At 46.2% G+C, this 15,803-nt stretch overlaps 1 protein-coding gene across 1 annotated transcript; it reads left to right on the top strand.

The window, feature by feature from the left end:
* Positions 1 to 3,138: 3,138 nt before the first annotated feature.
* T265_03706 (hypothetical protein) lies at positions 3,139 to 13,624 on the top strand (the record flags this gene model as incomplete). The annotated part of the gene is made up of 9 exons (XM_009168248.1): positions 3,139 to 3,281; positions 3,328 to 3,404; positions 3,459 to 3,566; positions 4,714 to 5,113; positions 5,290 to 5,460; positions 6,216 to 6,469; positions 8,617 to 8,784; positions 11,543 to 11,808; positions 13,013 to 13,624. 9 exons carry the CDS (start codon positions 3,139 to 3,141, stop codon positions 13,259 to 13,261), a joined length of 1,836 nt encoding a protein of 611 aa, XP_009166512.1.
* Between the last annotated feature and the right edge of the window lie 2,179 nt (positions 13,625 to 15,803).

Genomic DNA, 15,803 nt, shown 5'->3' on the forward strand with positions numbered 1-15,803 from the left:
CAACGTTTGCTTGTTGAGTAAAATTATTACAATAGGTGTGTATGCGAACAAGGGGACTTATCGTGTTGCAGATTGAGGTCGGTAAATCCTGTTGTGAGTCCGGATGCAGGTTTCGTGTTTTCTTCGCTGTTGTAGCAGCCACACGTATTCCTGAAAATCCGTGAGTGAGGCGCCGTAAGTACCAAGCGGCTCTGCTCCGAGCTGGGTGAATTGCGGGGCTCCGTTGAGTTGTGTTGCTGTGCTGGTATCCTATTTGTAGGAACTTTTGCGTGTGTGTGGGTATCAGCACATGACTTGTTGCTACCGTATCAGACGGTAGACAGCCGATATCGGATGAGTCACCCTTGTGCATCGTGGTTTGGTACGTGTGGGAAAAAACGAGGTCTTGGGATCTAGGGCTTGACTTTGAGCTGACTGAAGCTAGCAGAACAACAAGCTGAACTTGCTTTCACAGTGGACTCGATTGGCTTTGATGTGTCCTGCGTGTCGGAAATATAAATTCAAGATGCAGGCACACTGATTGAGCTAACCGTCATAGCGCTGTTCACTCTATTCCGGCCACACAACTTCGGTGGTCCAGTGGTTGCTGCGGCCGAATATGCAGGAATTATGTCGCCTCAAGCCACCGAGAGGAAGGATCCTAGCCCGACTGGATACCTGTGTAGTGGCGCCCATGTGAGGTTCGTCTGGCAACGTCTGTGAAAGAGCCTCAGATGCGGGAAGTTTATCGATGTCTGTTTATCTTGCCTAATCAGACCTCAAATGACCACTTCCGACCCCATTTAAGGCGGGTTTTACGGCATCATGGATGATCAATTGCAGTGAGCTCAATGCCCAGATATCGTAATGGTTGCAGAAGATTTGAATGCACAAGTGGCCAGACTTAGCACATCTGAGACCCAGTTAGGAGATCGACATGGATTGCACTCCGTAATTACAGACAATTGCGGACAGGTGATTCAGCTGGGTTTTGGCCACATGCTGTTAATTTTCAGTACTGATTTCCAAAATACCCGAATTCGTCTGGCCATATGGTGTCAGTCAGCGGCTTGCCGGCAAAAACTCAAATCGATCACGTTGCTATCAGTTACCGATAGCGTGGAGTAATAACTAATTGCCGGCTGTTTGAGAACACATTTGTGGTTGTTCGAACTGCATCAAATACACAGTCCAAGGTTCTTTTAGACACCATTTTATGGGAGCCCTCGGGCTGATAGGCGTGAGAGCATAAGGAGCAGTGGCACATCCCTTTTGCCTACCCTCCACGCTAAAGAAGGCCGCCAAATGACAACACCGAACCCGATTCAGGAAATTTGGCGCATTCTTCGGTCCTGTGTATCAATACGTGTGTGCAAGGATTATGCGCATGGTATGCCTGTCTACGCGTGGTCGCCAGCCATTGCTAATCGTCTGTCTGAGCGGCCGGTTTTTTGGAGGCTTCTATACTGCAATTTTGGTGGAATTTTAGGGTCTCAGTAATGTTCAGGCATTCTGGGATTGTTTTCGTGAATCCGACCTCCCTGACAGGTGGCGTCCACCTTTGACCTTCCTATTTAAATCCCTAATCGGTTTGCCCCCGTACTCTTCAATGCCTGTTTGTAACATCTCAGGGATCAGAATACTCCCGGACCCGCGCCAAAAATTTTGGGCGAGACACACTAGAAACGCAAACTGTTTTAAATAAATTCGGAATTTCTACTGCACACTTCGGTATGCGTTTAGCACCTGTAACTGTAATTGCAGTTGTAAATTGTCACCACGGGGCTGGGCGGGATGAAAGACAGACTTTACGCTTGCCAGTGAACCGGTCGATGTGGTGCATAGGTTAGTTTGTCTGGGCAGCGGACTGTTGATATTCGAAAGCACTCTTCGAAATAGGCACCGTGGTCACCGTTTGCTAACCTTTGAAAATTGTGCCGCTGACGTGACATTAGCTTCACCAACAGAGGTAGAGTGTACAATGATATGGACAGATTTGTGCTACGTTATGGATCAGAGGCTAAGAAGCTCGTGCGGAGGATATTAAGAGACTTGGTTTTTGACTATTGGTGTCTCCGAAGCGGCACGCGGGTTTGGTGGGAACCTCAGACCAGTACCGTCGGGGTACACCAGGAGGTTTCCGAGGAACTGCATTCTCCTTGAATAGGTAAGCTGGAGTCCTGAGGCAAGCCGCCGTCAATAACCAAACAGCACATCAATTGGACAGATGTGTCATGTGCGGGTTGCGGACTAAACGATGGGATACCTTGATTGGTCAGAATGTCAGCCAATCTTGATCGAGCATTTTGAGCTGGATGCTTCTCGCCCTTCACGGAGGTGCTAGCACAGCCTTGTGCGACTTCTGTGATTACGCTATAAGCACAGTTGTAATAATCTTCATTTGTTTCCATAAAGGGATGTCTGAAGCTACCGTGCCTCTTGATATGCCATAGTGGGTTGAACAGGAAGCCAAGAACCGACACGGAGTTGCGCCACTGTTCAGCAAGGCACAACAGTTGGTCACACTTCACCGTGTTGACTGGTTTGACTATGTGCTTCGTGTCTCAGAGCACTCTTCGCATAGCCTTGTATCGTATAGCGACGACTCAGTGATGGCCACTCCGTGGCTTGGCAGCGAAGCACCAGTCAACTGAGCTGTTTTGGTAGCGGCCGTCTCCGCGGATGGCGGTCGCTGGACTAGACAAGCCCTGACTTATATGGTTGTGTCACGCAGCCAATGGCGCTCTTGCATCAACGCCCAGCACTGAGTTTCTGCCACAGCAAAAAGCGATTGTAGTCAATGAACTATTAGGAATACCGACTCCAGTGGGTGGCTCTCATTTCTCCATTCTAGGGTTTCATCGGCGAACGAAGCTATAGCGACTGGAGCCACTGCACTTCAGTGCTTTGTTCGTTGACTGAAAAACGGCCGAAATTAACTCACGCGACCCTTTGCCACATGGTCGGAAGCCGAGCAGAACATTCCACCCTAGCCAACATGTTCTTGTCATCTCACCTTACAGCCAATACGTCCTCGGTACATTCACTGCCACTCTAATTCCTGACACTTCATGGTTGAATGAGTCCGTCGATCAATCTCTCCATATGACTTCAAAGTTATAGCCGCTCACCGATACTGACCATCTTATCTTCCGCCACATGGTCTCATTCGACGACACCGATTCGCTAATCAATATTGTGCGTCAGTGTTTCTTGACCGGAGATGATTCTCGGTTCCTTGAAGTGCTTTTGGGCATGCCGGATCCCGGTTACTCGGTGTCAGATGTCCTGAACGAAAAACAGTAAGTCCCTCCAGCTCCTGACTTCCATCCACCCTTTCCACTGTAGCTCTTTACCCATCATTGATACAGATGCGGAAACCTTCTCACGATTTTCTCCTGAGTGTCCTTTCGTCGAGTGTGATGGTGTGTTCCAATATTTTATTACTATGTTGCCATTTACATACATTGTATTTTTAGATCCCTTAGAGTACCTACTGTCATCATCCTGTTCTTCAACCGACGCGGTGGCTGAACATCACACAAAGTCGGATTCTTCTCAAAGCAGTAAATCCAGAACTCTAACAGGTTTGTTGAGATTTTCTTTTACTGCAGGATGGAATGCAGTGGGAGGATGTGTGAGGAGCACAGGATATACCTGAAAGATTTGTTTTCCCTTGGTCTCGTGGTTACTGCCGCGCATAGAATATGTGTGGCACTTTTGTCCTTCTGTGCCTACTGACGTGTTATACGCAAGCTCGATCACCACCTTTTTCGTCGACAGCATAACGGCAGTGTTCAACTTGGATGTCTCGCTGCTGTACATCCGTGGTTTATCTGTGAGCCTTATTGCGAAGAAAAAAAATAGAGTTTGGACTCAGTAAAGTCGTCGTGTTATGTTGGAATGGTGTGCGAATGAACACTTTCCCTGTCCTTCAGAAGCCATTTGGGAGATTCCACGGGACGTCTTCATTATTGTTTACCCCGTGTTTACCCATGCTTTCATAGCCATGTGAGACTGGACAAATGTGTGGCACGGTTTTTGGAGACTACGGCACTGTAGTCCTGTGCAGTACTCGGGAACTATAAACCCTAATATAGCGCTGTACATTCACCGCGTACTTCCAAAAGAGGGTGATCCAATTAGTTCAGCTGAAACCCATTAAAACCGATGTTTTCAAGCGGCATTTTGAGCCAAATAGGGTACTTTTTTCTTCGAATAAACCATTATGAATAATCAGCCATTCTGAGTGCGTTGTTTCCTACCGAAGTGCTCGTTCCACCGCTTTTCTGAGGGTTATTGTATATGTCATGTCTGGTATAAAACTCTTCTTATTCTCCTATGGACTGCCATGTTTAACGGGGTGCAGTGGTGCTAACTGATACTGTCCTAATAATTGGAGTAAGTACCGATACGAAATCGCTGACCTATTTACCACAGCCTGGTATCTAGTGACGTCGTTTCATTCTTATATGGACAGTAAAATAGGTGTCCCGTTGTTCCCTATAAATTGTTTCCCCCTCTCTTTTGGGATAAGTCTTAATTTTTACATTAGTGTTTGAAGGTGTATCTGTTCTTGAGTTGGGCATACGACGGATTGTGGATCACATAAAGACTCACACTGGTGCCTCTGTTGAATAAAACACTTCTCCTGGGGAGACGTCTTACCATTTGTATGGTTTCCTTATTCACATCCCTGTTTTTTCTCGTACTTACCGCTCTCTTCCTCTGCAGCTGCAGAAATTGACCGTTACTTTCCTGTGAAACCTACGCCGACATCACCGGAGGCCCAGTCTCCCTTCAAGCCGAAGAAATCCAGCCTCACTCTAGCGTTGGAGCAAGCCAAGGCGGATGGTCGGCTGCTGCGTAACAACCTGTTCTCTGATTATGCCGTATATGATGGTCGTTTTATTGGTCCTGGTCCACACCCGACGGTTGGTGATTCTGGTCCACGACAGTTCACTGTTTGGTTTTGGCGTGTTTCTGGTTTCCCGCAAACCTCCATTCGCGTCCAACCCAATCCAGGCACAACGGTCAGACAGTTTGTAGGGTTATCATTCTGGCAATACTTTAATGAATTGCCCCAGGCAGATCAGGAGGCAATCCCTCTAAAGGATTTAGAAAGATTTGATAAGTACGTAAACCTTTTCGGTCGTTTTGCCATTCCACTTCCGCATTTTCCCAATGCGTTATATTTTTTCTCCGCTCTGTTGCAAAACTTGATTGCTTCCTGGTCGCTTTTCATACCCGTCTGTGTGAAGATCCTGTATCTCTCCCGACATTGCATGCTGTTTTTGTCCTGCTCCGAAGAAACTTCGTGGATCGCATCTCGGTCTACATGTTTGAGACCCCGGCGGATATGGACGAGTCGTGCTTCCCACCATTTGAGCCCTCCGATCCCATTCACAAATACGAGTTCGACGCACTGGCTTTCGTTGAACAGGTGGTCCCAGCTGAAGTCCCGTTGGTTTTTGTCACGATGTGAGTCTTTCGCTCTTCAGTTTCAAGTTACTCTCTCTCTCTCTCTCTCTCTCACTCACTCACTCACTCACTCACTCACTCACTCGCTCAAATGCATTTTAAGCTGACACACAGTTTCCATAGTTTGTGGTAGATCTTTCATGGTTCCTTTTTCGTATACGTTGTCCACGCGCGGAACGCATTTCAGTAAGGGCGAAACTCAACGTGGAAACTCTGGGAAGTGGTCGATGTATGCACACTGTTAAACGAGAATCTTCGGGTTTCGGAGCTCTTCGAAGGTCACTTAACGCCCAGTATGGACTAAGGAGTTCAACAACGCTACTGTGACATGTGACCATTTCCCTTGAAGCAGCTTCGTTCCTCCTTCGGAAATCGGACCAAACTGAGGGAGAGTTCTTTGAACCTTTCGGTAAAGCAGCTTGGAAAGTACTAGTGATACAGTTTTCCGTAAATTCGTGTCCATTTTTGTCGTTATCACGGTCGCAGGAAGCCGGCAGGTTGGAAGCCAAAATGGCATAGCACAAATCACGCGACACTAAATTCGACCTTCTCAACTAGTGAGGACGATCATAAATCCATAAATGCACCCTAACAAACTTGGGAAAGCGAGGAGGCGCTGGTTCAGAAATTGATGGGTTGTATAGTGGCAACTCGAGAGTGTATGGGAACGTTGTGCAGTTCCAGCTTTACGTTGTTGGTGTTTTTCTCTAACTCCTTCATATATGGTTTTTCTCTAACTTCTTTATCTACTGCAGCCATCTACCCCAAGGAACCAGCCGATATCGCTTTCACGTAACCACACAACTTAGTGCAGTGGTCGAACATGCCGTGCGTCGTCGTCACTTGCGTCAACTCAGCGGATACCAGTATCACTTGGAAAGTTGGCCGGCACAACCTGCCGATCAAGAAGGTCAGCTGAAACAAGGCCAGAAGCTCGATTTAAATCTTCGTTTAAGCGATGTGATGGAATCCAATCTACCGCTTCGCTTCATTCTTGTTCGTGAGAACAGTAAGTTTAATGTAGAAGGGGTTCATAATCACCGTATGTACTAATCAGATGGAAAAAGCAACCAAAACAAGGTTTTAACAACCTTAAGATGATACAACAAGCCATTATGAATCCGCGTGAGTGAATTTCGTACCGGATTGCTTCTTAGATACAGCATCTGTCAAATTTGTCCATCTTTCATGGATGTGGGTACTACGCCATTAAAATTTTCAGTTAAAAGTTCATGAGGCAGAATAAGCGATGTTTGGCACAACCCTCTTTCAAAGGCTGCTGATTTAGCCTAACCGCCTAGTCGTTTCGGGCAGCTGGCTGCACCACTCGTTTCGCCGAATGGATCCATATCAGTTATTGACGGAAGTGAGGTCACTTTTTGGCGAATGGTGATTAGCCACAATTCAAAGATAATCACATCGTCTATGACATCGTGATATTTAACAACGCCTTTTCGATTGAATTTGACACAAACATTTACCGTACATCTACACTAAGTCCGCATCCGATCCTTCTTAGGTCGTTTGCGCGGATACACTGTATATTCGAGCGGAATGTCCTGAAAGTCTGCCTCGTAAGAGCGATTTCGACCATAACATTATCGTCCCACCTGCGTTCGTATACCGACTACCGCACTCAGAACCTGTTCTAGTTAGTGGCGCTTTTTCTAAGTGGACGATTTTTAGCTTTATCATTCTGGAAAGCATATTTCTTGTGTTTTCATCGGCTTGAAATCCCTAGACAGTAGTGGGAAATTAAGGCCGATCGTAAACGAGCGGAAGCTAGAGGTTTAAACGAAGCGGAATTCGTCCGTTGGCCAAAAAGCGCTGAATTGCTGACCACGATGGTAACTGGTGTGACCAAGTAATTACCATCGTTTAACTGTCGGTATGCCAGTTTTGCTGTCAGCCAACAAGTCAGTGATTGTAGTACTCCTCTGACACGTTGAACCTGTACGTGAAACACAAGGCACCTTCAATCATTGGATGGGGGGCGAGATGGCCCAAGTGGTTAGAGCGCTAATTGATTAACCGGAGAGTCCGTGGTTCGAACCCGACCTCTGCCTCTCGACTTCCCCTGTCTAGGCTTGTGCAATCTGGCAGTATCCCAGCCCTCTTGCAACCTTCGGGTGGCATGGCAGTTAGGCACCGAAAGGGTACTACAGCTGAACGAATCGTTGGATGCGTCTGTTTACGTGAAATGGGTCCTAAGGCCAAAAATGCTACACTTTTGCTGTGCGACAGTTGTCAGGACCGTTCTGTTTGACACGCTTAAGAAGAACCCATCTATTCGTGCCATACAACGTGGATTCCAGTAGAACGTAAGTTTTCGTTTCAGAAAGGTTCGGTAAGCAATCAGTAGTTTCTAACTGGGTAGCGTTTCACTTTTAACACAAAAGGCCAAGTGAGCAGGCTACCAAGTTGGCCAGGTTTTAACACAGACAGAAAAACAAATCAGTAAGACCATTTCAGATTAGCACATTAGATCATTGTTGAATGTTCACTTAAGTATGCAGTTCCCTTCATTGTATTATTTGCGGACGATTCGGGGCGTTTTTCTCCATAGTTGTAGTATCGATCCGGAGAGAAGTTTGTCTTATCGTATCATACCAAACGCTCATGTCAACTCGCCTACGCACGCATTGTTAACGAATGGAAGAGCGCATACATCCGTATTGAGAGTTCAAAGGTCAAATTTTAGCATATTTCTCAGAATTAAGTCACGTGATCCAGAATAGAAGTAGCGTCTGACCCAGGTCATTCTGAGAACAAATGCCTGGCATAAATCCCATGGTCATCAAAGCTTCATGAAAGGTCAATAAACGAATTCTAGCTTTTGCTAACGAGCTGCGGAGCTGTGGCTCGTTTGGGGCTGAAAACAACACAACTTGCTGAAAGACTGGTGTTTCCAGGTGTGTCCAATTAATAAGCATGACCTGGATCAACAGCACATAATAGAATTTGAATGTTGCATATTGACCTGTGTGTTTGTCCTTTCATTACGTACGTACGTGTACGTATGTGATGCACACATCGGTACTATTCTGCGCAAACAGTTCCTTTTGCATCTGTTCGGATTCGTAAAGGAAACTGGTGCATTGTTTCTTTCGTACAAAACATCTGGTTCGGTTTGTGACCGTTTTCATTTTTTTTCAGGTCGCAGCGCTGCGGCGATGGTCGATTCCTCTGACGATGAAGGTTCACCAGGCACTGGCTACTCGAAAGCCGCTCGTGTGTCGTCTGTGCAGTGCGATGCAGCTCTCAAACTCAGACAGTACAGTGTTACTCTTCTGAAGGGCTCGTATTCCCGTGAGGTGCAATTACGTGAGTGTTACTGATTAGTGAGTGCCCCATTCAAGCAGTTCATTCGAACAGCATTCTAGGTATAATATGATTTGAGTTCCCATTCCTTGCATCCGATCTAATACTTCCCATTTATATATTTAGGTAATATATGGCATGAAGTAATCATTCTTTGTACATAGCCGTGCAAGTGTTCAGCGTGATACTCGATCGATCGATAGATTGAGAATACCTAGGTATTACAGCTAATCACGTCTGAAGTTTACAGCTTTGTGGTCCTAACCGTGCTAGTCACCCGATTTGTTGTTTGGTGATGGACTTTTTATTCAGTCAACAAGAGTGGGTGATAGGTACACAAGCCAGGTGGCTCTGTAATCACTTACGGGGTGCCGACTCCGAATGATGGCCCGCGGGATGACCCAAGTGGTTAGAGCGCGAATTTACTGACCGGAAGGTCCGTGGTTCGAACCTGACCTTTGCCTTTCGACTTCCCCTGTCTAGACTTGGACAACCTGGCAGTATCTTAGCCCTCGTGCTTCCTTCGGGTGGCATGGCAGCTAGGCACCGGAAGGGTGCTACAGCTGAACGAATGGCCTCCGTGGAACGAAGTGAGAATAATCTACCAGTTTGTCGGAACAACTTAGGTGGGTCCTAGAGCACTTACTGGAGTGACTAGTTTCGTAATTGTACGTTGTTTCTCGAAAAGCCGATTATCGTTGATACTATTGGTATAGTATGGGATAGTAACAAAATACATGAACGACGCTATTTAGCTCACATCGATTATGAAGGAGTCGGAAATTCAGGTGATCTGATACGGGCGTCCGAATAATTTGGTGATCGAACATGTGTCGCAAATGCGAAACAAACTATCAGAAGTGGTGGTATTCTAGCTTTTGGACGCTACAGTTGGAGAAAACGACAGTTCTCATCTGCTAGCACCATGCAGATAGATGTAACCAACTTCCCTAAACTACCATTGCGGAAATTTCTTGAAGACGACGCGCCGATGGTAGGAACGGATGACATTAGAGCCACACCACAGTTTCGCACCACTTTTACGAGCCATAGTTTCAGAAGTCCGATAACGCTGTGGGAGTCAGGTGCTCACGTATTTCGTGTGCAAAGGCTTTTACAGACCTGCAAGGAAAAAGCGATCAGTTATTGGACGTCTCTGGCTGCTTCGTTTGGACAAGCAGTTCCGATTCGGATGGCTAACTGGCTGCGGGGCGACGCTTGACATGACTCTGGGAACGCTCCGGTACCGTCGTCGCTATCAAGGGCTAGCTTGCAGCGATTTCAATTCGCCTGACTAATGACAGTAGGTCATGGGACCATCAAATCACCATCTTCAATCAGAATTCTGGTTTTCAGAAACTGCTGGAAGATGACCAGATAACGAATACGATTTACGGGAAAACGATATCGTTAGTTGTTACAGAACGTTATAGTCGTGTGGTGTCCCGTGAGATGCACTGGCTTGAAGGATGCACAACACGAACGAGTGGTGCAATCTTCTGGCTTTTCACTATGCATTGCAGCTGACAAGTACAGACCCCCGGTAAAACGAAGTTAACAAATGTGTTATTGTACATGAATGGAAGAAAGGCAGAACTTGTTGCCTCGCAACAGTTCGTGACTCCTTTGGACTTTACTGCTGATTTTGGAAAATTCCTTTACCATAGATTGGCTTTCTCATAAGAATGCTGCCCCACTTGTGCGCCACTGACTTACCGTATATGCTAACAACCTTTCTGGAATGCAGTAAGTTGGAACGGCTCGTTTGCAAAGCTATCATGCTAGTACTTTTACTGACTTCGGGCATCGTGAACAGACATTTTCAGTTCCTATCTGAAACTCATCACGGATTGTGAAGGTTATCAACCTTCACTTATGTGTTTGTTTGATGTTTGCCCAACGTATCTTAACACGAGTGGTTGTGTCTGCCTGTGATTATGGTTGGCCACCGATGTCTCAGAACTGTAGATGGGATCGGCTGGAACCGGCGAATTCGCTATCAGAAGATGGATGTGTTTTTGGTGAAGCAGACGGCACCCCACTCAAAGAATGTATCCAGCACTGCAAGCCAAGGTGGCTTGGTCATGTGTTACGTGTGTGGAGCCACTGTCGAGCGCTATTTTCCGTGCCCAGTTTGGATTGGCGGAAACTTAGAGGTGGGCACAATTTAACTTGGCAGAAAGAAATGATGGATGATACGAAAAGTTTAGGTGCCGTTGGTCATTTCGGTTGAACGTTCACTCTTTGAGTTTGTATGCATTTTGAAGGTACTGGGAACGGAGACTCGATGAAATCCCTCGTGGTCGGTAGCCCATTGATGTTTTTTTTCGGTAGCACAGAGACCACTTGGAGATTTCGTTGATGGTGAGCCAAAAGTTAGGCGAAACCGGTAGTGGGCTGTCTGTGGATCTTGAGCAATCGCCTCTCCGTGGGATTGACCTTATTAGGCTGTTCTGATGGTAATAAGTTTAGTGACGAGTACGAACCGTCCCAAAAACTCGCCCCTACTGTGTCTTCTGTAGCGTGCGGAAATTTTTAACTGAGCTTGTTATTTTGTTCTCTTTGAGAAATCAATTTCTTGTTGGTCCCTCGTAAGCGTTTGTGGTGCAGTACATCGGTCCACATGACTGAAGTCTGATTTTATGCGTCTCCCAGTTAAACCATAGACTTACGATTTGCCTTGCCACTGCTGTTAGTTCTTCATAAACTTCTGTCAATCCGTGACATCACCACTGATCTTTTCTTTCGATTCCTGTGGCAGATGTTTCCTCAAACGGAATAAAAGTGGAACAAGCTGCCACTTCCCGGCGGCGCAAATTGTTCTCCAAGTTCAAGACCATTGTCTACGGAGTACATACCTTAGCCGATTGTGAAATTGAGACACCTGCTCGTGCGTCCAACACCGAAAGTAGCAGTACTTCCGCCGCCCCAAGGACGACGGGGACTGCTCATGACCCCCCGCCGTCTGAGCCACCGTCCACACCGAACTATGTGACGAAAAAAGTTCAGTTGAAGATAATCTACCTGGTGGGTTTCGTCACTTTCTCATCAAATGTGCCATCATTGCAAAAGTCCTTGGGCACAATGCTGGCATTCAGCTCCTAGTTGGATCCAAGCGCTATCTAATTTTACGCTACTGAATTGTTGTTTAGTAGCGGCGGTTTTATGTAATTTCCAGGTGTGGTCGATTCAAGTCGCCATTCTCGCATGTCACCAGTAGAAGCGTCCCACATCCCTAAAGTAATACTGAATGTTTCTGCGACACCGGACGATCAGTTTCCGCTCCGGAAGATTGGATTCGGTGGTGGATCGATCGATAAGGCTAATGAAGCTGAGTTGACCAAAGTTAGATCGTGATGATGTTTAACTCGCCTCGGTTTGCTTGGGCGGTTTAATTTAGCAAACATTATACGTTAAGGTTCAGTGAAACCACTCACCTGTTTCCTTCGACTTTTTTGCCCTTTATCACTGATGCCTGATTCCTTGTCTTCGTATACACTCAATCATCACACAATCTCCGCGCACCGTAACACATTCACGAGAGAACAATAACCGCCGGAAGATGCCTCAGGATACCAGCTAGAAGTGGCTTTTTCCGGTAGGTCCCCCCTTCAAAGAGTAGAAGCTGCATTTTTATTGTTGATCCAAACTAAGCGCTGGATACATTCCCCCACATACATGCGCTGTTGAATGCTGTATCAAAGCACGTTTGTACACATGCCGTACCTTACCTATACATACTGCTGAATGAACACGTTTGTACACATGCCGTACCTTACCTAATGTGAATATCGATTCCACCCTGTCCGTGTGCAGATTATGGAGTATGGAACTCCTCGCATTGGGGCTTAGCTCTGCATAACCAGCCCAAAAGTTTGACATTTCTAATGAATCTACTTTTGTTGTATCTTTTGACGCAGATATTGATTTTCTGAACTTCCTCAGAGGAGACCACTTTTGATTGGTCCTTTTAGGTGATTCCTCCAGGGGCATTTGTAATGTTATTGCAATGCAGGTGTTTTTCAAATTGGTTACTGGTACCTTGAGCCGGCGTCTAGTTCCGTTTGACACGTTCCTAAGTCGCAGATGGTGGGTCTATGTTCAGATGGGGTCTGATTCGGTTGACACTACCTTTTCTGTCATCGTCTGAACACGTGCTCATTTCTAGCCTTTACTTTAGGGTCTATCACACATGTGAATCTTTCCAGATATGTTTCTCTCATCTTCACAGAGCCAGCCGGAAACGGCGACTGCTGACACTACCTCGTCAACTGGAACCCTTTCAGTTGGTGGTACTCATCGTTCCTCATCACTTCCTTCCGCTATCGGCACCTCGGATGTGGTCCCGTCTTTCCAGCATTTGTGTTTTGAAACTCAGTGGTCACGTGCCCGAGCAATCTGTGATCAACTTAATCTCATCCTCGAGTGTTCCGGAAGTAGAGCTCGCCAGTTGTATATGAAACGGCGTTTGGCGCTTTAAGTTTAGTTCTGTTCCTTTTTCTACCGACAACTTACACTTCAATTTATCATTTCTCTAATAAGCCTTCCTATCAGATGTTTTCCCCTCATATCATGCCTTTGTGTTCTTTACCATCGTCTTCCTGAAGAGCTGGCTTGTACCGATGCAGTTATAATCTGAAGATTTGACAAAAACAAACAATGAAACTCCATTTTTTGACCAGATACAACAACTTTCGTTTTCAAAGTAACATTGCTAGGAAATACCTGAAATGTCCCAGCGTGAAAAACGTTCCTTCATGGGAGGGTGTAAAGCCGTCTCAGTGTACTTGCCTTTTGTAGCAGCAGGTGCATTTTTGATGGTAATATACAAATTGTCAAAGACAATGCATTTATCAACCACCGGTATACACTCGGAACTGGCTTACAGGCTCGAAACAGCTTTGAAGCAATTTTAGCGTAATTGTTTTTGCTCGACCTGCTAAAGCTATGCCTTGGAATTACTCCTCACTCAATGTGCACTTCCGTAAAATTTGTCCTTGTTGCGCCCAAAAAATGCGTTAGACTTGAACGTCGGTGCGTTGTACAGATGGAGCATCCGCAACGCTACGTGTCTTTCGAGGTTGTATGCGATACTGGACTAGATGAAGTATGGTATCCAACGACCGCAGTCCTGTCGTTCCGCTTGGTCGCACTGCTTCTTCGACTTGATTCACACTTTGATGGAAAGTGCAGTTAGACGTAAAGACAAAGGGGTTTACAGTAACCAGGGCTGGAGTGTTTGATTGGAGGGCACGTTTCGATCTACCCTTCTGTGTGGATTTTGGTCATATACCGTTTCAGCCCGCTGCGGAAACACGCTGCTAACGTACATGTTCATACTAATTTTGGGTGTCCTATGTACATTTTCCTAGCGTTTGTGTGGCTCGCCCGTTCGTCAGGGCGGTCCGACAGATATATTCAAACGAAGCGTAGGATCGCAGACTTGTTTGTGCTTGCATACGGAATGGATTTCCTACCTTCCGTTCCTCAGCATTCATTGGATTATATTGCTCAGATTCCTGTTGCTCTTCCACAAGAGACCTTATTGGTGGATAAAGTGCTTTCCCCTTGGTTGGTTACTGATGGATAGAAACACTTGAATCGTCTGACCTGGTCCAAGAAAGTTGGAAGTCTGTGCTCATTCCACTTCATATACACCTTGTTAGTTGGAGGGTGGGACGGTGGAAAAAGAAATCCATCGGCAGCTCAAACCGCACCCTGATGGAACTCACGTGAAGACAGATTGGGGGGTATTTTGAGTAGAATTCAATCGAATTAACCATAGTGTTCTCGCATCCTGCAGGACCATGAACACGTGTCCTCTCCCAAATCCAACAGATCCAGTGAACATTTGTCACTGCAACGTGTGTCTTGCTTGCGCTACACAGTTGGAGATTAGGTAATCATACTATCCGCTTGCAGTTAAATTGGGGCAATTCGACTACTCTGAGGTAGTCAGGTTACCTATTTAACATGTCACGGACCTTCCCTAGAACATCCATATGTTAACCTGAGGAGTAATGGGTCTCCCATCCTCGACCGGTTTCATCAGTACACCGGGTGAATCTTTTATGAATGTAGTTTTTGGGATCCAAACACGTCTTCACCAGACAGGCATGAAGCTGTGTTAGTTTGTGGTGCTTCTCAGACGATCTCCGGATTTGACATTCAGGAAACTGGATCGTTCCTTTGAAGTCATCAAATTTATCGGCAACAGAGGACGTACATGACCAGTTAGACAATAACGATGACGTGAAAGCTACTGTGATGACGCTGATGGAGCATTTCAAAGTGATGGCAACATGGGCCTGTCTGCATAGGTACGTCATTTGGATTTGTATGTAAAAGTATCGGAAACCCGCTTTTTCAAGACATTTTTATCTTTTATCGTCGGTTTTCGGTTGAACAGACCACCTCCCAGAAGTGCCCACTCCTCATCGATCCATTTAATGATCTCCCCAGGGTAACTCACCAAATTATAAACCCAGCGCGGCTTTGGAGATTAGTGCATATATTTTCGGGTACTGGCAAGGCTCTTTTGCCTTCCCGGCTCTCCGGAACAGGTTTATGGCTCCGTAGCGGCGCACGAAAACGGCAATTGGTGGTTCAACACACCAGCGAACATGGCTTTACCCTATAGTCTGGTGGCATGGTCCTCAGTGAGTCCAGTTCTTCGGAGAAATCAGCCACCATACCACCGACATTTGCTTCATTCTGCAGCACACCGTTGTCAGATTCATACTGCTCTACTGGTCAAAGTTACTGAATCTTACAGCTACTTCATGAGGCAACAAGTTTATGGTGATTGGATTACTGTCGTGTATGATATTTTGGGTTTAGGCGTTGCCTAATTCTGCTTACTGATAGCTGCTCCGTCGATTAAACGGAACCTGAAATGGACAAGATTAGACTGATTTGTTGGTGCCGTCTAGTCAGATACGAACTGTGGTCCCTCTGGTCGCGACACAAGTAACTGTGTGGGGTGGTATCTTGTTACAGGGGTCAAGTCGTACATCGCTGGG

The sequence above is a fragment of the Opisthorchis viverrini genome, assembly GCF_000715545.1.
Source record: "Opisthorchis viverrini unplaced genomic scaffold opera_v5_53, whole genome shotgun sequence".
Taxonomy (NCBI): domain Eukaryota; kingdom Metazoa; phylum Platyhelminthes; class Trematoda; order Opisthorchiida; family Opisthorchiidae; genus Opisthorchis; species Opisthorchis viverrini.